General features: G+C 33.0%; 1 protein-coding gene across 1 annotated transcript; it reads right to left on the bottom strand.

Moving 5' to 3' along the window:
* Positions 1-15936: 15936 nt before the first annotated feature.
* LOC127878016 (collagen alpha-1(XII) chain-like) lies at positions 15937-23878 on the bottom strand. The gene is made up of 16 exons (XM_052424388.1): positions 23829-23878; positions 23449-23502; positions 22437-22475; positions 21940-22188; positions 21516-21692; positions 20990-21124; positions 20527-20578; positions 20158-20258; positions 19366-19626; positions 19072-19190; positions 18469-18655; positions 18007-18168; positions 17526-17657; positions 17099-17155; positions 16681-16846; positions 15937-16403 (listed from the first exon to the last, which is right to left on the bottom strand). The coding sequence occupies exons 2-16, from the start codon at positions 23483-23485 to the stop codon at positions 16277-16279; spliced, it is 2001 nt and encodes a 666-aa protein (XP_052280348.1). The 5' UTR covers positions 23486-23502; positions 23829-23878; the 3' UTR covers positions 15937-16276.
* Positions 23879-26361: the final 2483 nt, after the last annotated feature.

Here is a 26361-nt window from a genome sequence, read left to right as displayed (position 1 = left end):
CAATTGCCAGAGTACGTTAGTTGTATTACCAGTAGACTTTTTTCTACGTCATCGTCGCTAAATACCAATCAAGTGACAATTAGTGCACTACTAACTGTTTAATATACCAGTAATTTTATTATGAAACAATATGACTGTTTTGTGCAAACCAATGCACATCTATTTGTTTTTTATTACATGTGGTGGGTAATAGCAATGTCAAACAGACGGAATTTATTTGAAAAAAATCATTGTGGAGGCAACCACTTGATGTTCCCTATAAAATATATTTGTTTTGTGATTTAAGAGAGTTATTTTGTAATGCCATGCATAATATGAACCCCATGCCATTTGGTATCACAAATTTTAACACATGGGCAATTATTAAATGTAATGTGGCCCGAGAGACGTTGCCTGTTTTAACCAACGGTGCATGAACAAACTGAAACACGGGCATACTTTACAATGTTTTACATCACATTTTAAGCACCAGACCATTGCAGTTACAGAAACTATTTATTTAGTCATTTACTTTATAGGACTATATAAATACTGTGAACAATGGGACATAGACAGTTTTGACCCAAGATGCATGACTTGAAGAAAAGAAAACCTATATATAAACACAGTCGTTTTCCTGAACAGTTTACTGACGACGCACGCCGTACGACGGGCAATATGTGATCTGAAAAGCTCACGATGTACATTACACAGCTAACTTGAAACGATATTTGGATCCTTACGAGCCTCGAACTGCTTTGAAGTGATGCTTGTCTAGTTTGAGAGAAGCATACATAATTTATATAGTTACGCTATGTAAATAATGTGTTCATTTATTTTTAGCACGCTATATGTTGCGCACAAATCATTTACATAAAAGGATTTAACATTACAAAAGAGACGCGGAAACATATATTATTGGTACAAATGCGTACACAATCACGATATATTTGGTGCATTACCTGCATATTTGATGAGATCAAACGAACTGAAAAATGTAAATCAACTTTCAATCCGATTGGTATTGATTAGTACAAGTTGTTATGCAGGTACATATTCTCTTTATTATAGCAAGCAAATACCATCACTTGTCGAGTACACTTAAAAACCCAGTCCACCATTACTTCAAGGAAAGCTTTTGCAGACGTCTTTTTTAAACGATATGTTAATGATATACCTACAAACAAAGTGCTTGAATACATAGATATTCCATATTTCATTGCTGTCTTTAATGGAAAAGTAATAATGATGTCTTCGTGTATGCATATTAATACGTGCATTTTTATTTCCTTCAATCTACGATTTTAAAGAAACGCAGTTGACATGTCAAAGTCAGTAAAGCAGGCAATGGTAACGTGTAAATTACAACTTAATTATATCTCTTTTTATTATAGCACAAGTTATAATAGCAAAGTTATTTTCGTTTCATTATGTTTGTCTGAACAAATCGAAATAAATACCGCCGTAACGTGTTATCCAATTATCCGTCTTTAGTATTGTGTTAAACTTGGCATAGCGGTCATTGCCACGTAGAGCTAAGCGGTCATTGCCACGTAGAGCTAAGCGGTCATTGTCACGTAGAGCTAAGCGGTCATTGCCACGTAGAGCTAAGCGGTCATTGCCACGTAGAGCTAAGCGGTCTTTGCCACGTAGAGCTAGACAAACAACAGCTTAACATGTAAGACGTTAACAATAAGGGAGAGTACGACGGATTAAAGTATATGACAATGAAACAAAAATATTATGTGGCCCTTTACTATGTAACCAACAACCAAAGAAAATCCAAGACATATATATTCATCTAAAGCGATACTGTACGTAGTTTTAGAAAGCTTAAAATCCATACAATAACAGGAAAATTCGGTCAATGTTCCCATAAAATTCGCTCTTGAATTATCACAAACGTAATTCAAAGCACCTTATTATACTTATATGCCTTCAGTGATCCTTCACGAAAATGTCAGGGCTATACAATTACCCCCAAGAGTGTGCTGAGGCTTACTTAATTTTAAACAGAGCCTATACAGAACGTGTTGGTACCTCGTTCGCCCACAAGACGGATTTAAACAAAAATTACACTAGACATTAACTAGCCCATCGTCCTAACATTACAACTAATAAACCAAAGAAACATACTATACTATTACATTGGAAACAATCATTTTAAACAGTGGTATTTGATCTGTCAACGTGAAAGAGAGCCTATTTAGGGATTGGTATTTAGCTTTGTGCGGGACTGTGTTTGATATGACCGTATTACGTGTATTACTTATAACGTGTTCATGAAGTGGCAGCAAATTGACCTGATACCAATTTGATTGTATACACCTTATATAAACCATTCGTTTATATATCGAACCATTCAACAAATCAATGGTAGTTCACAGTTCGTTTTTTCTGCATTGTATTATAAGCTTTACTTGGAAGCTTCTATATGGCAAAACAAAGACACTCTTGCGAGAAAATTTGCCTTCAATGGACAGTTAAAAGGTTTGTAAATCTGTTATCCTTAATAAAAAAATCAATTTGCATAAAGCAGTGGCTGTTATACGCTTGGTAGATGATCGGAAACACTGTTTCCTGTAATTACAATCGGTTTATGTCTATTTTGAATGCTTAAATTGGTTGCAAACGGTTCTGTTACACAAATGCATGTTTCAGCTGGATTGGATTTTAGACTCCGCCTTTGACAATAATATTATAATAAATTTAACTTAAGTCGCATTAGACATCTTTGTTCACAATATCACTATAATCATTTCTAGAGCACACTATTATTATTTCTAGAACAACATTGCCTTAAACCCAGCAGGTGTATCAATACACTTAAACTTAAACATTAAGACACGAGAACGTGGAACTGCAGTTTATTCGACCACACTCGTCATGATTATTCATACAATTTAATGTTGAGTCATACTTTTGTAGCATTTATGTAGTATTTGTGTAATTGACCTGGTCGTTAATATCTCAATCATAAACAATTATTGATTAATAAAACAAGTAAAATGTAGAATTGGTTAATTGCAATAAATTAAACATAATGTTAACAGGCCGACGTGTGGTTAATATTGTAAAAATCAAAACCTATTTCCCTTAAAAAGCGACACACATGGTGTTTTAAATTTTAGTTGTTAAATTAGATGATAAATACATAAATGTAACAACATCTTGTGTTTTAAACTGAAGTGTAACGTATCGATGTTACCAGTGTATACCAGTGTGTGCCATAAACATCGCGAAGATTATTTCCACATTTAATGACAATCAACAGTGCATACAAATAAGAAAAAAACGTAATACAATCACTTTTAATGACTACAATCAACAAAGTATTTACAAAATGTAGCAGGGTAAAGTAACCATTTATATTTTAAATACTAATCAAATAGAATGTAGTATGCCTTTATGAAATAAATATTGTAATATAATAAGTTGAATGGGGCTGGTTGTGTTTTCGTTTAATTGTTTTTAATCGTGTGCCCTACTAGTGTAAAACAATGGCATGTGTTATCCATGCTGAGGATATCGAGAAACATTTCGATACAATATATTGGCGAATAGTTTCTATGCAAATAAAGTTATATAAGTTCAACACTAACCTTGCATTATATTTCTCGCATTATTAACGTTTTTGTTTGTTATTGATTCTTTGTATAACTGTCAACAGAAACTGCACGAAATGCAATTCATTAAATGAAATTAAGCTACCATAAAAATCGTAAAGCGGACAAAGAGGCTGTGTTTTTCCGACAAGGATTTGAAACTGTATTATAATAACTTGTATTATTGAAAATAAGTTGTGGTAAAAAATCGTAATCTCGCTGCTCCAAGCATTATATTTCTCTAATTTACAATTATTCCTGGTAAAATCACATGGCATTTGGTTTCACTAAGCGATTCATATCTAACTACATATGGTGATGTAACGACGAAGATAATATACAACAATGAAAATACAAATATAGCGCTATATTTTAGTGACACACATTTATTTAATAAATGTGTATTGGTAAACTAATGACTTTCATTTGCCAAATTTCCTCAACAGTATAGGACCCGTATGACACATGAAACAAGCATTCGAAGAAGCAATACAAATTGACTAATTGTTAATCAATCGGGTACACGTTTTTAGTGTTAAACAAAAGTTTTGCGTGCATTGTGTTTTATCGCTTGTTGTCGAAATTGTCAACTCGCACATGAATCAACATATGAAAGGTCATTTGTAGAAACATTTTCAAACGATACATTTATTCTTTAATCCTGACAAACAAATTCCGAAAGCTATTGAAAGAAAGCTATTTAAGTGTGCGTTTAATATATTCGATTTTCTCCAAGGATTTTTTTTCATCATGGAACTATGTTTTTCACTCCTTTTTTACTATTGATGTTATGTTTGAGGACACATAGCGACTTCTCAATTTTTTCCATATGCATTTTTCAGCACAACACTGTAAACTACGTGGTATTTCAAGCAGCATTTTCGTAAAAAACTTGACAATAATAACGACCTATGTTTTGAATGCAAACTTTAAACTTTGTATCGTAATATCATACTAAAACGTATTCAACTCATCACCAGTCTTCGCATGTTTCTAAAAGAGGGTTATTTTATTGTGTTAGTAGTCGAAATAAAACGCTGTTAACGGTATTAAATTACGACCTAAAGCTTGTTTGTCCAAGGAAATATGTCACAGAAGGCCCAGCAACTGTTTATCAAACGTTGTATGTTTAAATATAATAAATCACACCAAGATTGTATTATAAGATGCAAAACAATTCGCCGATGACGCACGGTACCATTAATTTATAAATATATGTTTTATTCAAATTTAAACAATTCATACTACGAGTTTTTTCCCCGCTAACGCAAGCTAACAGTTTGAATTTAGCTTACTCATTCCATCAATTAATGTCATGCTTTAAGTCATTGCGATTGTATTTGTTTAGATCTGCAAGCAATGCAATGTAATGAACAACAGTTTGATTGTGAACGCCAAACACTCTAATGAATCCTACTTTTGTTACAAAGCTGACATAAACACATGTTGGTAAATTCACTTACACGGATGGAAAAGACGTAACAATCAGAGAAAGAACATCGACACCACACGAGTATGAAGGTATGTTTTTTAAAGCATAAAGTAACACTAACAATAATAGATTGCTTATGAATACTGAACCTTTTATTTTCTGAGGCTAAGAGAACTCAAACTTTATTAATTCAATGTAGCTTTTAAAGTATATGATGACTGTAGGTTTTGTGATGTGAATACCTTAACTTGTGAACACTTATCTGGTATTCTGGTATAGGTATAATTTTTTACTATTGACACAAAAAGTAAAGCCATATGTTTACATGTTCAATGAAGATCATTTAGTATCTTTGCAAAACAACTAGCAATTTAATTTAGGGTGCGTTCTTAGTAAACCAATCTTATCCCAGTAAACTTCATATTTGTACGCAAGGAATCACGATTTCTAATGAAATTATTCAACATCAGTGTTTCGGTCCGAATGTACATGCATAATTAACTAATAAGGGAAAAAAAATTACTCGCAACAAGACTAATTTATTGATATTAATTTTCAATATCGAAATCGTTGCAACATTGTTCACTTATTTACAATATAAGCATATCTATGCCATTCGGTGGGTATTATTGGCATAATAAATAATGTTTTGTCATGAAGCATGAATAATAATTTATGTAAGAGCGTCATCGAGCTGGTCTGTATCTTAAGGTACTCGTGCTGAGGATTGATACAGGCTCTGGTTGCTCATGGTGAAAAGGTTTGTAATGTGACACAAGTGTTAGCCAACGATTCATACTGATCATTTCTTCAACTCTTATAGATAAAACACATTCAAATATATCAGAATTTATACATATTAGTAATATAAGTTTATATTTTAAGTAAAGCTTACTTTAGCCAAGATTGTTTCGTCATTATTTTTCAATTTTCTATGGCATAGAAATGCCATACTACGCATAATAGTTGCATAATACTTTAACAATTTTACAGCGCGATTTTAGTGATTCAAAAATAGCGCTCGTGATACAAAAAAGTGTTTCTTCTGAAAAAAGTATACCATCAGCGAGAAAGTGTTCCATGCAAAATTCAACAATTCATCAATTGAGTTATCTGATTATTATTCGATTGAGTTATATAACCATTTAGCAAATCAATTGAAATTGAATTAAATTTACATAATTCGTGTCCCACGTGTTAATTTGAAAAGCAATTATATTTTGTTTAGATTTTTAGTTTATCCTCTAAGATATTTAAGATCAAAAATTAGCTTCAGGAATCGCCGTTAATGTAATATTATAGCTTATTTTCGAAGCTATTCCATGTAAATATCAAAAGTTTTCATATGTCAACGGAAAAACATGTTTAAACGTAAAAATAATACAACTTTAATAAGTTCTAATTTAAAATCAGAATACCATAGATTGTGTTGTTATCCTTTATAAATCCTAAAGTATTACAGATAAAGCCAAGCATATAAACTCCATTCAAAGCGTCATAGCCACGCTGAGGCACACCGAGGCAGTTGCCTCGGCTAAAATTTGCAGAGCAATGTTGAAATTACAAGGAAACAAGTAATATCTTTAAAAAGATATACGGGGTTGATGTTGTAATGATTGCGACCAGTGAAAGGAGATGGAATGTATTTTAATGAAGGTAGTGAGTGATAATAAGATAATATATTTTACTGTATAAACATATAAGGAATGAAGAACAAGAAGAGGTGAAATTGTATGTTTTATTGTCAATAAGTATTGTTATGTCTAGGTTTTCATAATTGATTGAGTAATACATTAGTTTCAAAAGGATAAGAAAACATATTCGCCACTGAATTACTATGAACATAATGCTGGAATGAAATAAAAGAAAATGTGTTATAATGTGTAAAGATGTTAGTAGAATGTAAACATAAAAGACTCAATATTGCAAGCATCATAGTGATATGGAAAAAAAACTTGCAGAAAGACAGAACTTTATATAAAAAATGAACAAAACAAAGTACAAAGAAACATATTTACACTAATAAACGCAAATCTGAATTAAAATAAATCAAAGACAGATATATTTCCCCCACAGACGATGCGATAAATCCCCGTAACTATTGTTTCACTCACTTAATGGGGTAATCAACAAAATATAATGTAAATTGCATACACATGAATCATTCCTTACCAATTGTTTAACTTAATTTCGTCTGCCATGGTGATTTCAAGAACAAAGATCAGCGCGTCGAAAATTAAAGCCGGCGCCCATAGTTTGTACTGGCTGTTGTTGTAGAGAAAGAGAGAGGTTCCCGATTTAAAAAATTGGTAAGGAATGATTCATGTATATGCAATTTACATTATGTTTTGTTGATTACCCTATTAAGTGAGTGAAACAATAGTTACAGGGATTTATCGGAGGTTTCTGTTGAAACTGAAAGTAGATAAAGAAAGAGCGAGGTTCCCGGCCTGCGCGCGCATTTCAATAAGCGACCGGGGTGACAGCGATTTAATTATGAGTAATGACTCACTTCCGTGGGTTGAGAAAATGGCGTGTGGCTTTCCTTGTTAATATCTGTGTACATAGTCGAACTATCTTTGTTTTAGAAGCCTTTTTGTCGAAAGATTTTTTATTGATTAAGTATGTGTATGCATTATTATAAACAACGGGATAATAAAAAAAAAATAAAAAAAATACAATAAAAACATTGCCATCGAGCTCCTATGTTCAAAACGCACCAGAGACGTTCAAGGTATGAAACAATTTCCGGGGCTGCATGCCCCCGAAACCCCCTAGAATGACCTTAGATACTGTCTCGGCTAAAATTTGGGTCTTTCTGATTCACATAAACACATTTGTAGCATGCATTATTATGTTTTCCAATGAATATTATATATTTTTGATACTGTTCATTAAAATATGAACGTTGCTTTTTGTCAACATGTTCAACATGTTTTGCATTAAAATTAACATGTTTTATTCCGACGACTGTTAAACTATACACTTGCCTTTTTAACGATCTCAGAACATATTTCATGTTGTGTTTTCAACGGCATTGCATACAAGCATTTATGCAAAGCATTTAGTTTTAACTAAATGTTGTGAGTGTTATAATGAACCTTGTATTACATGTTTAAAATTAGCTGTAATAATGCTGATAGCCTGATGATCATTTGCGTTGAAAGCATATTATACCAGATAAATTACATTATGTACTTGACGTCCATGTTAATGTTCTGTGTCATAATATTTGTGTTCAGATAACAATGTATTGTACTATCATATTTGCTGTATTACATTGAAATCTTTATGATTGTTATTAGAAATGTCGTCTAAACCATTGGTTCTTGCTTATTCCCCACGAGATACTTTGAACGTCATAATTGATCAAATTAGGCAACATTTTTCTCGAACTAAAGCGCGGTCTTCAATGTCAAAATCATTGTATATACATAATTTATGGTGCAATATTGGTTTCACAGATGACGCTCCTATCTTGGTATATTAACTATAAGTGTTCTACAATAAGTCTTTCAAACGAGTAAACCATAATCCCTTCCGGGAAATAAAAGACAAAATGCAAAAATACTTTGAGATGTAATTTTACCCACTCACACTATCGTAAAAAGGGATATAAAGAGTTTTTCAATATCAGGTGGACCCAATCTCCATTTTAATGCAGTAAATGCGGTAAACGTTGCTAGATCAATTTTGCTGCAGTTGCCCGACGTTTAATTCGACATTATGATACACGGAGTTAAACAACTTTCTTTGTATCTTTCAAAAAAATACAAGTATTATATCTTTTTCGTTATTCATCTGACCAACTACTGCGTTAACTTGATAGCTTAATATGCAATGTAAGACAATCTGAAGATTGTGTGTGTATGCGTTTACGCAAAAAAACTTAGCTGTAGTATGCTACTTTCATCAACATAAACGCATAGATCCATTATTCATATTCACAGATACAGATTCATTCATAGCGTTATAAGTTTTCATGCGCTAAGCGCAATGCATGCATATGTATTGGTCCTTATTTCATATCAAAATTTTATGTAAAGTATTAAAAGCAAAGGGTCAGTTGTCATTATGTCGGCGTACCATCTGCTGTTGATAAAAAAACTCCGATAAACATGGATAACACGCTTGTTTGGAGCACGCGTCATTTACGGATCACACCATTTCATACTTGTAGTCATTATTGTATGGTTTGGTTTCCTACTTATATCAGTCACGTGATTAATATGAGTTAATATAATTGTGAACCATTGGGTTTGGCGTGCTGTCAAATATTTAAATCACAACTAGCTATGTTTTGTCTTCTATATCGATAATACATATTTCATCGATAAAACACCCATTATATATCCATTTCAGCTAATTGTTCATTCGTGTCTGCTGAATGCCAAAGTAATATTACGTAGCGTGGCGTATTGAATTATTAGGTAATCATCACAATAATAAAGGTACAGCATCACTATTTTAATATATTTCTTTGTATCTGACAGGGATATATTATTAACAGAAACTCGTACTTTTACATATATGCATAATCATTTAAACACTTATGTAATGTATGTATATAAAATGCGAAAAAGTACTTAACACCAAACCATTTTTGATGTATTTTAAGCCTATGTGCAACGCAAATAGGCTTTTGTTATACCACATTTTGAAATCACATGGGAAAATGGTTGGCTTTGTTGATGCCTTACCTGATATTGTGCAGACGAAATAGATATTTAATATAGTATTTTGTAATTCTTACCATTTTTCATTTAGAAACTTTTTTCCAACATTTTCTTCCAAGAATATTGCTTACACCGTTTTAAGTGAATTTTTCTAAGACCGTTTTACGTGAAAAAAAACGTTCTGAGAAACTAAAACAAATTTCGTTCGTAGAACAATTCTGTTCTTGTTGATAGTGACCTCACAACTACTTTCAATTTCCTTTGTTAATTTCTGGAGACGTCAAATCTTTACATAACTGAATTTATTAAGCCCTGGTTTATGGATATTTAAAATTCCATTCGTTAATTATAAATAGACATTTATATATGCTCAACAGGAAGTCGGGCAAAAAGCACTTTCATTCTTTGAAAATGTGTAAGAAAAATTGCGGAGTACGATGAAAGTTTTCTGATTATTCTGACATGGATTCTGACCTGCCTTTCTATTCATTTGATGAAGTAGAGTTTGGAAGTAATAGAAATGTGTTAATTGAAATTAAAATTATTTACTTTGAGCCAGAATTTGACCGATTTAAATCAATATGATGTAAAGAATGGGTGGATATAGGAGTCCCCCTTTAACATTTGTTGACAAATAACATATGTGTTTGCCAATTAGTTTTTGTACAGCCACAACAGATAGAGCCGACTACGAGTGTACCTATTAGAGTCAAACTGTAGTCTCATTTATAAGACGCGCAAAGAATTTAGAGATATACTTTCTATATGGGCTAAATTCTTTGGAACGTCTCATCGTTAAAGGACCTTTTTTGTGGTGGAAACCAGAAAGTTAAAATTTTCATCAATGTGCGTAAAATTGCAAAATAACATTACCAACTCATTCAGTTTTAATTCAGAAGTCCATTTTTACATCAAATATCGTCGATTCGAAGTTAGAAAGGCATAAAGTCTTCAGTTAAACTTCTGCTTAAATCTGCAAAACAATCACTGACCTGTAGCCATGTCATGAAACTGATTTTAATATGAACCAATCAGAAGAAGGCATTACGGTGTAACGTGTACGCGTAATTTTATTTAACATGAGCTTTTAACACCGACTTTTACCTAACTAGATCTAGTATGCTAATCTTTGTCGATTTAATAAGCATATGTTCAAAACAGATATGGTGCAGTTTCTATTCACTGTTCTAAGTTTCAGTGAGTGTTTATGCATGTCTTTTTCGCACCTCTGTGTTGTTTTATGTACTTACATTCTACGTTACATAGGACGGTATACTGTACGATCTGTATCAATCTTATTTATGTACAGTATAAAAATAAAAGATGTAATTTATTTCAGAACCTTTTTAATTGTCAATTTAGAAAAAAAAACAATGATAAATTAATCCAAAAAAGTATAACATCGGTTTACTATGTAACGCGCTGCACCACAACAGACGAACGCAAACTGTATTTTACGCTGTTTATTCTTCCACTTTTAAACCAGATGCTTTACATCGAGGTCGCGTTATCGATTAATATCTACACAGCGAGCGAATCGAGAGATATTGAAAAATTGAATAGTGGTTGGATTTAAATTGCTCAGGCGTGCAACATTCAAAGTGTCATTACATAATTTTTACGGAACATTATCGAGAAATGAATTATCTACACAGGTATGTAAATATTATTGCAATCCGTTGATATTAAGTGTCTCATATCGGGGTTTGAATGTTGCGCACAAAATCCTTGCGCAACAATATAGACAAAGAAGAAAATAAAATCCAACACAAATCGAATGGTTCAACCGTTGGACGCTCCAAATATTACCTATATAAAAAGTAGCTTAATATTCGAGAGCGTCAACAAGTTGGACTAAGTCAAACTGGTGCAATCATACGTTCACGCATAATCAAGTCTTCATATTTTGTTTTCTGAGACTTTAGAGTATCAAACATTTCGAACGATAATGTATGCATTGTTTGCCTAGCTTAATATTAACACCTTGAACAGCAAATGTCCATGACGTTTAAAACAAAAACCATACGATAGGCAATTAAATGGTATATGCGATGTACATCAATCCAGTTTTGTTTTAATCATGGTATCGAATCTTATATTAAATATTTAAATGCTATTGTTGCACTGTACATTACGAAACAACTTGCGCATATTTTTTTAAATTGAAAAAAGTATTCAAGACTTCAACATTATTATTGTGTTGAAGAATTCCGTTTTACTCTTAAGCGTTACTATTGTTGCTATAGTTTAGTTTCCATCCAAAGTAATGACCGATCGATACATGTTCAGTCGTCTGAAAGTGTTATTTAGAAACGAGAATTGTTTTGTTGTTTGTGTATATTTTATTACATTGATTCAGAGATAAGAAATTAAAAAAATTTATTTATATTTATATTTCGGTGAAACATTTATCCCACACTCTTTAGTAAGTATGATAACTCTACTAAAATCTCTTGCTTACCATGAGTGCAAAACCTAAAAACTCAAAAAGTATATGTATACCGAAATCAGCTGGGTTGTTGTTGTGATTTTGTGTTTTGTGTGTTAAAAGAACAATCCCACACTCTTAAAGGGGCCTTTTCACGCTTTGGTAAATTGACAAAATTGAACAAAATGGTTTCAGATTCGCAGATTTTCCTTGAAGTTATGATATTTGTGAGGAAACAGTAATACTGAACATTTACCATGCTCTAAAATATCCATTATGAGCATCTTTTGACGATTTAAAAACATGAAAATTATAAAGCGTTGCAACGCGGAACGATTGAATAATTTGGAGAATTCTGTTGTTGTCGTTGTATTTTCTGATACTACGAGAATTGCATTTACGAGGTAAAAATCCATTGGAAATAATACAAGAGCGGATGGTCTAATGGATAGAGCAGTAGACTTTTGCTCCATGGCTCCAGGGGTCAGTGGTTCGAGCCCCGTTGAGGGTTACTTTTTTTAGACCCAATGTTTACCTTTATAAATATAAAGCATTTAATGACAAAGTTCAAAACATGCCAAAATCTGTGAAAAGGCCCCTTTAAATTAGTGTGATAACACTACAAAAAACTCTTGCTTACTATGAGTACCAAAACTAAAAACTCCACAATTATATGTATAACGGAATGAGCTGAGTTGTTGTTGTGTTGTTGTTTTGTGGGTTAAAAGCTACAACAAACACTGGGCCCGTGTATAATTCTTCTTAAATAACATACCATGTCAGCTGTTTTTATTTGAATTAAACTACCATGGGTAAAAGCATGTTGTTGTTGTTTTTGTTTTTTCACAATCCAGCACAATCCGGTATTATTTTATTTAAACAAATATCTATGATCAAAACACGTCTCGTTAAATCATGTACAATATTGTATGACTGCTATTGTATTAGAATGCAGTATAAGGTTAAAGCCGATTCAGACAGGTACAAGTCTGGCAAAATACATTTCAAACCAGGCAATACGAATGTTATCTATACACGCCAATGTTCACGCCTGTGCGGAATATGTTCATAGTGTATGGTCATGTCTCCTTCAATAAATATTACCGGTATTTCTGCCTTGTAGTTCGATTATTTCCGTTTACTGAATCCTTGCCTTATTCAAGCAGATTAAAACTAAGAAATATTCTTATTTCTATTTGTACTCTACGTGATTTATTATCTCAATGGGATTTTGAGTGGCTTACATTTACTTATTTAGATTTTCCTTTAACAGCGAATCGGGATTAAGCGTAATTGGGTTCTGCATTTCCATTCATATTATTTAAATATGTATTATAGATAATGTGTCATCGTGTATAATTAACCAATTGATATATTCTTTTTCGAACAGTGAAAGCATATTTAGCATTCATGATTCGAGATTTTTTTCTGATGTTATAAATTTTATGAACTTGTGTTCATATTTTTTATTCCATTTTTTATGGCGAAACGAAATCGACATAATCTAAGACGTATAAAAACGACCTACAGCAGACCTGCGGAATCGCAGTTTAAAACAAATCCCATGTGAATAAAAATCCAAGAAGCATTATGAGGGCTAGATTAATGAGAAAAAAAAAACATTGTTTAAATCTACTCCCTATCACGTCATTCAATGACGCTAGTGCTCGCACTTTTTAGCAGACTTGACGTCATCGCCTTTCCTCTCACCCACAATAATAGCCAGCTTTGTAATCGTCTAAATCTCTCACCGGATTGTACACAATTCTGCTAAACAACCTCATAATATTAATATAAACATTCCGAAGTTCATATGGATAAATATCATATGGTCATTATATATCAGTAGTATGTGATAATTGGCATTTATGTACGGGTTCGTTGAGTATTTATACTTGTGATTGATCAAGTGACGCTTGTTGTTAAATAACCTCTGAACCATTGCTTACTAGTGATTTCCCACAAGACATTTTCAACGTCATGGTTACTGTAGTATTCAAACTGTCAACTGTACCGAAAGTATGGCTATAACTGTGACATTGCTCTATTTATGTGTAGTATTGGTTACCAAGATGACACTACTAATGCGGATTATTGGCTTTAATTGTACTGTTTTATCCGGTCATTTGCTAAAACCTTCCGGCGACTGTCTGACAAAGTACAAAATAAGTTTTGATGTTATTTAACACACGAAAGAACTGTCAGAAATATTATTAGTTTTCGGAAGATGAAACGGTTATCTGTACGTTTTTTTAGGTTAAAGTCGCTCGAATTCAATACATGTTAATTCATGGTGTTCGAGTGCTCCATATTTTCAACCGCATCACATAGTATAGGGATAATACACGTTTTCGAGGGCATGAAATCATCTGCGGGCGCTCGAACGGATTTTGAGAGTGCCCGCAGATGATCATGACCGAGAAAATGTGTATTTTCGCTATTATTGCATAAACAAATCACACATACCAAACTAATTTTAAATAACATTGAAAACAATATATTTTGTTCATTCGACATCGATAAAATAATTCGATTATTTCAATACAGTTCAAGGTTGTGTTTTACATATACCTCACTCGGTCATCATCCGAAATGACGAGGCTTTACCTTCGGATAGGCAGTTTTCGATTTAAAATGTGTTTAAACAGTAGATTAATGCAAAGTTGAAATGCAGCCGCGCAAAGTAAGAAATGAGGCATTATTTTGGAATTTACAGCAGGAACGTTGAAGGTACATAAACAATTACATTTACAGCATAGTCTTTTGAAAGTGTTGGGTAAATAACCTTAACTTCAATAAAATAAAGCTGTTGTCAAGAGAGTGCAGATGGTATAACTTGAAAAGTGGATTAAAATAGTCATAAACCCTGCATGCATGAGGAAACTGGTGCTTATTCAGTTCCCCATTTATGCTCGGAAAGTCGTCGAAGGCTGAAGAAGGGAAGTAACTGCGCGTGGACCAGATTATGGATATGAAAAACACATAACAGGGCTTGAACGGCACGTGAATCGCATTGTTAATGCACGATTTCTCCCGTTCAAGCCCTCCTTTTGCCAAGTTTCTGCACCCCGCCAGAGGGCATTATAGACAGAGTTTATGCAGTAATGAGTGTTAATGCAAAAATTGTCTGCTTTTATTTCAACAAAATATGTCACTTTTTGCAACGTACGTATGAAATGCTGTTAAAATTTTTTGAAGTTGAAATGCTAGTGTTAAAACATCTTGGACTATTTAATTAACGTTTACATTTAACGCATATAAAACAACACTAATGTACACGTTTCAATAAACATCCGTCCTTAATCAATTCTAAAGTTTGTGTAACTTAAAACCATCTCATTTTTTTCATTATGTTTCGTATATATTCATGTAGCTACAGAGATATAACTATTGTCAGTAACTTGTAATTTTGAGGTGCATTGCATTTTCATCATATATACATGTATACGAAATGTTACTCAACGTTCGACGTATAAGCTGATTATGACAATTAAACAACGAAATATAGTAAGGTCTAAACATAAAGAACATGCTTCTTTCAATAATTGTCATTGTTTGGATGAATGCATGTCATATCAATTAGGCCCCCTTTCTGAAGTGTTTTTTCCTTTCCGATATTAGCCACCTGACTTGGTACTGACGTTGTACGATTTTTATTACGTGTTAGATATGCTATTGTGAATATGTGACGTTTGTATGAAATAAAGCTAAAAGGACAGATAGAACTGTGTACGCCAACTAGACAAATTATTAAACATATAAATCTAATTTGGTTCTAGAAATTCAGAATTTTAAAATATTAGACGAAGACAAAACTATGTATTAAATGCAAATTTTATTTTTCACACATTATATATGCATGTACAATGTTACGTGGTTTATTGAATAAATATGTAAAAATTATTCGACAACCGTGGTAAAAATAGTTTGTTTTTATTTCTATACTAAAGAGGACACATTATCAGTCAATAATTGAATGTTTTTAAATTTAATTGTCATTGAAAGCATTATTACTATTCACAAGCGAAAATATGTTCAGGTTTACTTGCAGACAAACAAATATACACGCATTTCTGACAGAACCACAAATCAATGAAGATTTTAAAGACAACACAATTTGCAAATAATGTGTAGCAGCGAAGTAATGACAATAAATCTAGTGTATTTGTCTTGGAGTAAGGGCCGACAATTTGTAACCGGCTGGGCAGGTCGGCATGGCACAACACGTGTCGTTTGGGTTTTGCACGAGCGTGCATGCTTTCGGCAGATGCCAGTCAGGGCAACTGCAAAAGCAACAGTATTTTTCTAAACAATTATATATCAACCATATGCATGATAATGTAAAATCGGCATTATTTAAAAAAAAATACTCAAACACGGTAATCAACTGTCAATATTACAACTAATTCACATATTAAGCGCTCTTATGGTATTTTTTATTTCAGCCGATTAACACCCACTTTAACTATTATCATAGGTCAGTATTTATGCTGTAAAGCATAACGTACACTTTACATAGAGACGAGCCAAATGAGACGCTTTAAACTTGGTAATACTTACATAACGTTGTTTCTTAAGACAGCGCCTTTCTTAAGTTCGTAATTGGAGCAGAAGCCACAGTATTCTCGACAGTTGTTGTACGCCCATTTTGTGTACATTGGATCAGTACACATGGCCTGCCCGCCGTACTGGATGCAGTTTTGTTGTCGGTCCTGGCATCCTTCCGCTACAATGCAGTTATACTTCAACTATGGCTTTCTGTATTAACCTTTTTCTCTCCGTGCAATTCGTTTAAAAAGGCTACTGAATTCAATTCTTATTCGGTGCTTAAGTGCTACACAACATTTGCTTGGGTCAAGTCTTGGTAATCATCATTTCAAATTATTAAACATTTACCTCCATTTCAGCTATGAACGCTTAATATAATTATTACTTTTTTAACAATCATTAAGCTAAGTAGACTTTCATTTTTACTCACGAGTAGTCGGCACATTCGATAGGGTGGTAGAGGGCTCAGTTGGCAATCCGCCGTTGCCTTACAAATAAAGAAAAATGATTAAACAATAGTCCCTATTGTAGTTGATACGAAACTTGTGCATATCAAGACCGATATAAATGTTCACAATCTAACTCCTATCTCTCAACTTTAAAGCTCAAAAGTCTGTCAAAGATAAGTTACATTAAATGTAAAACGCATCATTTTGTAGTTTAGCAAAATGCTTAATTGCCAGATATTTCACATCATTTATGGTGGTTATAAATATATATGGAACCTATAATACGCACTTGCGATGGTACATAACTTTGTTGACTTTCTGTATTAAGAAAGATTAAACTGCAAATAAGAACATTACGAATATCACATGGTTGTTAAAAGAGGTATACATCTTTTTCTTCGAATATACCACAAAATCCACAGTATTGTGAGCAGTGTTCTTTTGCCCAAATGAACATGTTTGCCTGCGTGCAAATGTAGGAGCCATACTGCGCACAGTTTTCGGTTGTGTCCCTGCAAACAGGCGTTTGTGTTGAGGGTCCTGAAATAATGCAAAATGTGAGAACGCATGGTTTTGTATAGTATTCCTATCCATGCGAACTTATCTATTTATGATATATATATGTTTGTAATAAACCTGTGAAAGTAACTTTATTAAATTGAATGTTATTTCTTCTACATATAGTAAAATACTCAGTTGGGAACGTGTTTGCCTTTTGTGAGTACTAGTAGTTAAACAGTAGTGGCAAGCTTATTAAGAGCTCTGAGCAAATAGTGTTGAATCAATACTTGTGAAGACATGTTATAAAATCCTACACTAGTATTAATTACAATGATGACTTGCAAAATAGTAATTTGCTCGAAAAGATGAAGAAAGAAAATGCATTTACCCGCGCAAACATTACAGAAAAGAGGGCAATGCTTTGTCATGTATGGTCTGTAGTCAAAGCAGTCATCCTTTCCGTATCTTGTGCAATCTTCAAGGTCAAAACAATTGGACGTGGTAGCGACAGTTGATGGTGTGGTAATTGGAGGTGGCGTAACAATCACCACTGTAAACAGATATTGTTTATTCATTTGTCATTGTTTATTAAAAAAACTAAAGGTAATATACAACGCACATTTAAATTGACTTGACGAAATATTAGTATTACGATACGGTCGCATAATCGTTACACTTATTAAATGTTAACGCAAAGACTGTTTACTTAATGGAATTTCTACATGTTCAATAACTGCTTAAGACAAATCAATAAATAGCGAAATTTCTCTTGCTGAAGTTGACCTATAAGGACCTATAATATTCGATAATCATCAATTCATAACCTAAATAATAGCACAGGGACACGTACATCCACAGGCGACAGTGGCAACGATGTTATTCAACGTCTGCAGAGCATTGAAGTTCTCCGCGTGGTAAACCTGACTGTTGTTGAAAGCATCTGTAGTTGCTATGGATCTTAACTCGGCATCATCCGTTTCATTACCAATGCCAATGGCAATGATAGTGACGTTCCCGCTTGCTTTCAGTAGTTGTGCCTGAACAAATAGTCATTTTTGGTAACATGTGTTTGTGTATAACGTGTGTTTTCAGTATAAACGGCCCGTAGTTTATCATGTGCATTATGTATACGCCTGTGTTCATTATTATGATATGTTTAATTATTTACGATTTTGAAAGCAAAGGTACTCATATATATTTAGTTTATGCATGTATATCAAGAAAAATTCTAAAGTGCAAAAAAGTAAGCAACAACAACAACCTCTGATTGCGAGGTGTTTGTTGTTGTTGTTGTTGTTGATGTTGTTTCAACATATAATTCTTCCGTGAATCGAATAAGACCGCCCAAAATTCAATCATGTTATATGTAACATCACCCAATGTTTTGGAATGATATAATACAAAACATGTATTTGGCACAACGAAAATGAGTAAGTGCGTAGATTTTACCTACCTGTCTTGCAGTATTCAGTTTGTCCCTCGAGAAGCCATCAGTTATGACTATTGCGATGTTTGGATCTAACGGTCGGTCGTCTCTAAACCCTTGCAGCCTCAGCATTTCTAGTGCGGCCCCTACCAAATAAAACAACATGGTTGCATTTTCTAGACTATTGAAATAATATTTCATTTTTAATGTTTAATTGTTCATTAATGTATTCGCGTTAAAGCTTAACGAACCATTTAGTCGACTGCACTGAAAGATGCTTTTATTTCAATCACCGATTTTACTACGTTAATCGTCACTTACCTGTATCTGTCCCGCCCATTGAGTAAGGTATTCCGTCAATGGCATTTAAAATAGCTGCCTTATTGTCGTACATATTCAGCGGAAATCTCAACACGGGTGTACTGCTGAATGTTATGACACCTATGCGAGTGTACTGTGCACCGATATCAAATACGTTGATGGTATTTTTAATGAAATTTTTGACAACTTTAAAGTTTTCGTCGCCGACGCTGCCAGAAGAATCGACAAGGAAAACAACATCGGCGACTTTGGCGAAGCAAGCTGAAATAACAAGGGGAACACATCTTCACGCGCCAATTTTTTTTCAAATTATTCATCTGCCAATAAGGGATATATAATTGATCTTCAATACCTTATATTCTCATACATTGCATAATGTGTAAGATAAAGTATCATCATTCATTAATGTCGCTTAGCATGACACATAAGTAATGGCGCAAATACATGTAGGCCGTGTAGGCAAACGACTGCAACTTTTCATGAAATGTATAAGTTAACCTATACTTATCAATGAAACTGAAGACTTACGGCATTACGGAATGTCATTTCCTTATTGCATATTGCTTTACATGTGATATATAAAACGGTGTACAAAACAATATGTATGTGTATTTTATATAGTTTAATATAAAATAAATTGTTTTAACAAACTTACTTTGACAAGCTATCAAGTCTGTATTGGGCCTTAAAAACAATACCTTCACCGTGAACATTGTCTACCTGCTTCACTTATCGTTTTAGCAAATCAATATGAACAGCTTAGCATCTGATATAAAACCATGTGTTACTTACGGGGCGTAGTTGGAAGAGTCGTAGTAGTCATCGTAGTTTGTGCTTGAGTTGTCGCTGTTGTAGGCTGGGTGGTTGTTTTGGTGGTTGTGGCGGTGGTTGTTCTGTATAATTTATTTATAGGTATCATGTTTTAACAGTCAAAGCTTATACGTTTTCATTGTTTCACGTACGCGTTAAATCGCTAGTTTTGCAACTATATTTATAAGTTGTAAAAGAAGAATATGCCAATGCAAGGGCATTTTCAGATATTTCAATAAAAGATATTATAAGTCGGTTTATGAATGGTTTGCAAATGATATATATAAATACTAGTATATCTATATAAGTTTGAACGGAGCAGATTATGTTTATGCAATAGTCATCATTTACTGTGTTGTTGGTGGGGCCCGTGTTGTCGGTGAACCGGTCAACAGCAATGGAACTGTAAAGTATATATCAAACATGTACTTTAGTAAACATCTGCTAGGCACCGATGGAAATACATTGCACTACTTTTCAATAACTTATGTGTGTATGCGGGATATACACGTATGGGATGTTAAATGAAAATATGTCATTTTGATTAATGTACAAGCATGTTACTTACAGCTAAACTCGCGTTTAAAAGTTATTTTAAGCATTTACACTACTGTACATAAATATTCAATATAACTTGTAAAAAAAAACAAGTCACCAAATCTTTATTTATATTATACACGACTTTACTTAAACATATATTCATTATTTGATTTTAATGGAAATGGCTACTGAAAAATTTCTTAACAGCTGATTCACTGATAAAAGAATTCAACAATTTAAATTTAAAAGCATGATGCTTGAAACAATACCTTACCTTGGCATGTTGTTTTAGCAACACTGTTTTCAATACTGGAGAGCGAAGTAAAGTTTGCCACAAAGAACACGTAACTGGAGTCTGGGTCACTTGAGATGTAGTTGAGCTCACCCTGCTGCACTTCACTTCCAATACCTTCAAATAAACACCAACACACACTAAAATATGGACTTTGTTGAATGAAAAATTAAATCAGCTTAATGAACTAAGCCAGCGAAAAAATCGTAATGTTTACATGTCATGTTGACACGGTGTAACAACGGCAAAAATAAAATAAAGAGGATTAAATAATAGGGTTTTTTATCTTGAAAGGCTGAAAAATGGTTGAACCACCGAAAACTGAATATGTCAACATGATTTAGAATTCGATGTTAGGTGAAGTGTGAACATGTGTATATTTCAAATTATTTGCAATACATAGTATTGAAAATCCGCTGCTACTGAAAACGTCTCAGATTTCCCAATGTGTATTATGACAGTGCAGAACATCACAGTTCTCAATAAGTGACTCCAAGGTTAAACTGACCTATAGCAAACACCGTGGTCCCCGTATTCTTGACTTTGTCTGCCGCAACTTTTGTTTGTTCAGGATTAGATGAATAGCCATCAGTTATCACTATAGCAATGTTTGGTGCAAAAGATCTGTCGCCAAAAAATCCGTCGGTACGCAAAAGATCCAGAGCAGTGTCCGTGTCCGTAGCACCTAACAAAATGTTTAAATAAATTTGAGAGGTACATTGACTTATTGGTGAACTGTCCACAATAAAGGTCGGACGTCACTCATGAGTAATATGGCAATCGATAAGACGAAATAAATACGGACATGAAATATATGAAAGTCTAGCGAAAGTAAAACATACGGGAAAAATAAAGCCGGACGTAAAACATGAAATATATGGCAATCGAAAGGATAAAAAAACACATCAAAACAAAATTCATATTCACTTTACCTGGGGAATATGTAAGATTCCCTATAGCGTTGATCAGATCTTGTTTGTTTGTATATTGATCCAAGTACATGTTTCGAACGGGATAATTATTATAGGTTATAATGCCAACTTTCGTAAGGTTGGGACCAATGTCAAGGATGTTGACTATGTTGATAACGAATCTTGCCACGCGGTCCCAGTTGTCCTGTCCAACACTTCCAGACTGGTCCAGAATAAAAACGATGTCCGCCACTGTCTTGTTGCATTCCTCTGTAAGAATAATATCTTAACGCGTCTTTGTTTTATTTTATTATGTTTATTATAAAGACAATACCATACGTAAATTGAAAAACTACTTCGCTATTTTTTTTTTCGCGTTTGCCTTTTGTTTGACATTTATTGTGGTTGTTTTAAACCATTAACCTGGTATATGATAGTATAAAACAAAATTCGTATGTAAGACGTTTAAATTATTCACTAAATATTGATCAATACAATAGCATCCCTGTTGTACTTACCGGATGTACTAGCGGCGCTAGTCATGAGTATATTCGGGACTAAAAATAACAAAAATTGTTAACAATATAATTCAATAATTTAAGTTAAAACAAGTACATTTTTACATGTGTATATAGTTTTGGATCGTAGTAAAATAATTAATGGACGAGTTTACATTCACAAATAAAAAATCTCCTACAAAGAGATGTTATTAGAAACTTCAATCGTTGTGCGGCAATTTATCATGTTTATAGTTTTACTTATGTAATATATTATGGGAGTCGTCCTAGCATGTGCGTTATCAATTGCTGGCTTGATAAGTAAGCATGGAAACACGAAACGATTTTATTGTATAATTATATAATATTATAAGATTTGACGATATTGACGGCAGTCATCGGCGCGGAAGAACCTTACTATTTTCGCATGTCATCCCTATAAAACGTGTATATAATCTTGCATTAAAATCTTATCTTTATTTCCTTAGAATTCATAAGAAAAGAGACGCGCGTTTGGAAAACAATCATATTTGCAATAAACGTGCAATACCTCTTTCGTTTCTAAAATATTGCGCAAAAACAAAGAACTAAACGGACGGAGTGGAGTATGGTTGGATGTAAACAAGGACGGACGGAAGTTCGGACAAATAGATAACACGAATGATGAATACAATTATCAGGGAAAATGCATTGCACAGCACCACGCGAAATATTATATACGTTATAATTTTATTAAGTGAAAAGCTTAACTTGTAAAAACCTGAGCAGCTGGCGTAGAATTTCCTTCCTTTCAAATCAATCATAATTGTCCGAGTTTGAAACATCGCCTAAGAGTTACATATGTGATAAATACTTAAAAAAAAAAAATTCTCTAAAATAAATATAAAAACAATTGAGAAAATGTTAATCAAAACAATTGTATATGTGACTTGTATACACTTCCACATACACTGCAGTTATTAATAAATTATCAACAAAATAGTATTGATTAGTTGTTTAATTTTGTAGCAGATAAAACGATTTCAAATCTTACCGAGCAGGAACGTCGCAACAACCGCCGTTACCAACATTATGAATGGTTGATATTCTACAATCAAGTATTGGAACTTTCACTTAGTCTGTCACCAAACACGATTATAACAGTCAACACAATTTAATTTGAACAATAAATGTGTACGATGTTATAAATTGCCTTTTGTTAAAATAATTGACTAATAAATTAAACTCAATACTTCGAAGTGATTTAAGACCTAGCTAGATCATTCGCAATTTAGGTCAAAGTATGGTTAAACGATGTCAAAAACGATGACAGCATGGTAATTTGCGGATAATGTTTAATACTGTACTTTAACCCTCAACATAAGTATTACAAACATCATTATAATAAATGCAACAACAAAATAAATAACTCACATTATTCGAGTGGCGTTTAGACAACCCAAGACCTTGATGCGCCGATTATATACCAACATACTACAGATATGTAAATACCTTTGAACTTTTTCGTTACCATACAGGGGCACGTTCTGCCCTTCACTGATTATCATTTATGATATCAGTCTATATAATGCTCACCTGACAACGACTTAATAATCTCACATGTGTAACGTATCGTTATCGTTATTGGAACATCGTCGAAAAACATGCATTCTAGACAGTCTTTTATTAGGTAAATAACACCATATAAATCAAATATAATATAATAAATATTAATCTACATTTCCAAAATGAATCATTACAATAACAAGAGACATGTTAATGTCAAAGTCGTCACATTTGTTTAAAAAAACATAAAGCAATAAAAGTTAATATGTGACTTTTAAACACATATTAACTTAAAAACAAAAACTGAGAATAAATACTAAGCATCCAGCTTAAATCCACTCGTGGTCTAAGTGCAGTATTCAGTAAAGCTGTCTAGGGCGAAATGCAGGCCTTGGAACATGATTGTGTGGGGGAAAAGGTGTCAATTAAATTCTCTTTAATCAGGGTGTAATACGATGTGGGTGTACTCTTACACAGGATATATTTATTATATTCGAATTAATATCAAATGTGTTCATACGTATTGTTAAGGTGTTCACGTCCATACCTTCCTTAATATGTTGCGTCTTATGTTCTTATTCACATTAATCTGTCTGATAATGAATACGTCTCAAGTAGCCGACCAGTCGGTTCATGCTGAAGTCATTGCGGTAAAGTAAATACAGACATTGACGCCTGCTGGACGTGTTGGAATGTGCAACAGGTGCAAATTGTACACAATTGTGCATTCGTTTGATCTTTTTGTAGTCACACTGACGAAATGCAATAATCTTTTTAAAAGGTTGACTCGTTTACGTTACTTAAAGGTTTGGTTTGTCAATGTAGGTTATGTAAAAATGCTTAAATGGCAAAAACTAAAGTGTCAATTAGAAACATTAAGTTTCATAGATTGTATATAACTATGATTTAAACGTATATTTGATAAATCAATAAAATATTCCGAAATTGCAATCGTTGATTTATCCAATATTGTTCATAATTTAAATTGAAAAATAAACCAATTTACTTTGTTTAAATTTTTTAACTTATTACAGACACGAACAATGTTATTGAGCGGTCTACAAGATTAGGTTGTCCGAGTATGATGTAAAAGGAATTATTCATCATCAGTTTCGTAAGATTTTCAAATTTTTATCAATTCATATTAACGACATGGGAATGTAGATGTAATACGTATCTGATAACTTCGTCGTAATTAAATACCATTAAAGAAATTGGTATATCGCACTTATTGCCCACAATTCATATTGTCAGGGCAAGTTATCTCCATCATTAGATTTTTGTGTTGATGTGAAAAAAATGGTACTTAAAGTTCAAATTCTGCTTCGGATATAATGATTACGATGTGGTCACATTAAGTTCACATACTTTAGAGTCATTCACGTCTTTTTATTAAAAACATCTAATTCAACGCGAAAGTCTGTTCGATCCTGAGGGGGGGATATTTACAAGATCTTTTTATATGAAACAATATGTAACAAGAATTGTGTCTTGTGCTATACTTAACAATGGATAACACATGTTCTAAATATTTCGCTTTCTCGTACGTGCAAAGTACAATGCCAGAAAATGACACAAATAGTAATACACGTAGTCTAAAACATCAAAACAATATGTAAAGCGTCTTTAGGAAAAATTTAACCATAAATATTTTAACTGCATTAAAAAGTTAACTAACAAAGAATTATGAGAAAATAAAAATAAAAAATTTATTTAACAGAGTGGAGTTTCATTAGTTTTATGTATTTTCATTTCATGTTTACATTTGTGTGTCTAAGTTTCACGTACAAGAAAAAAGTAAATAACAGGAATTATGTTTTCATCGAAAATATCTAATTATTTAGATCAATAAAACATTTCAGTGTTGGAGGTCGTCTAGAAAACATTTACTTGAATCAAGCATTAGTTATGAACATGAGAACAATACCCTGAAAAGAATATATAGCAGTATCGACAAAGTTATTGAGTTTGTCATGTATTCGGTGATTGTTAATTGGAGATAGATTTCATTGAAGACAATGTCGCATTAAATCAGCGTCATATTCGAGACAATATACTCCTTTTTACAAATATTGAGATACCAGAAGAAATGTAAACATTATATGATTATATAAACGTTATTTTATAATTAATTTAGCGTATTATTATGTTACCGGTGTCCATTTTTTGGTTTTGCTGAAATATGTAACTCAGAATGTTAAGTTATAAAATAGTATTAAACAACACATCACACCCTTGAAACCAAATCGGACAAACACATATAGAGACTAAAACATGTTATTTTTTCTCTGATAAAATAGCATCTAGAACAAAGATTCCTTTTTGTAACTACCCAAGTTTTGTAGCCTAGTTTTTGTAGTTCGATGGCCTGGAAACCCTTGGGAATATAGAGATCAACTCG

The sequence above is a fragment of the Dreissena polymorpha genome, chromosome 4, assembly GCF_020536995.1.
Source record: "Dreissena polymorpha isolate Duluth1 chromosome 4, UMN_Dpol_1.0, whole genome shotgun sequence".
Lineage (NCBI taxonomy): Eukaryota > Metazoa > Mollusca > Bivalvia > Myida > Dreissenidae > Dreissena > Dreissena polymorpha.
The sequence above is the reverse complement of the archived record's forward strand: the minus strand, read 5'-3'. Positions and strand labels throughout refer to the sequence as shown.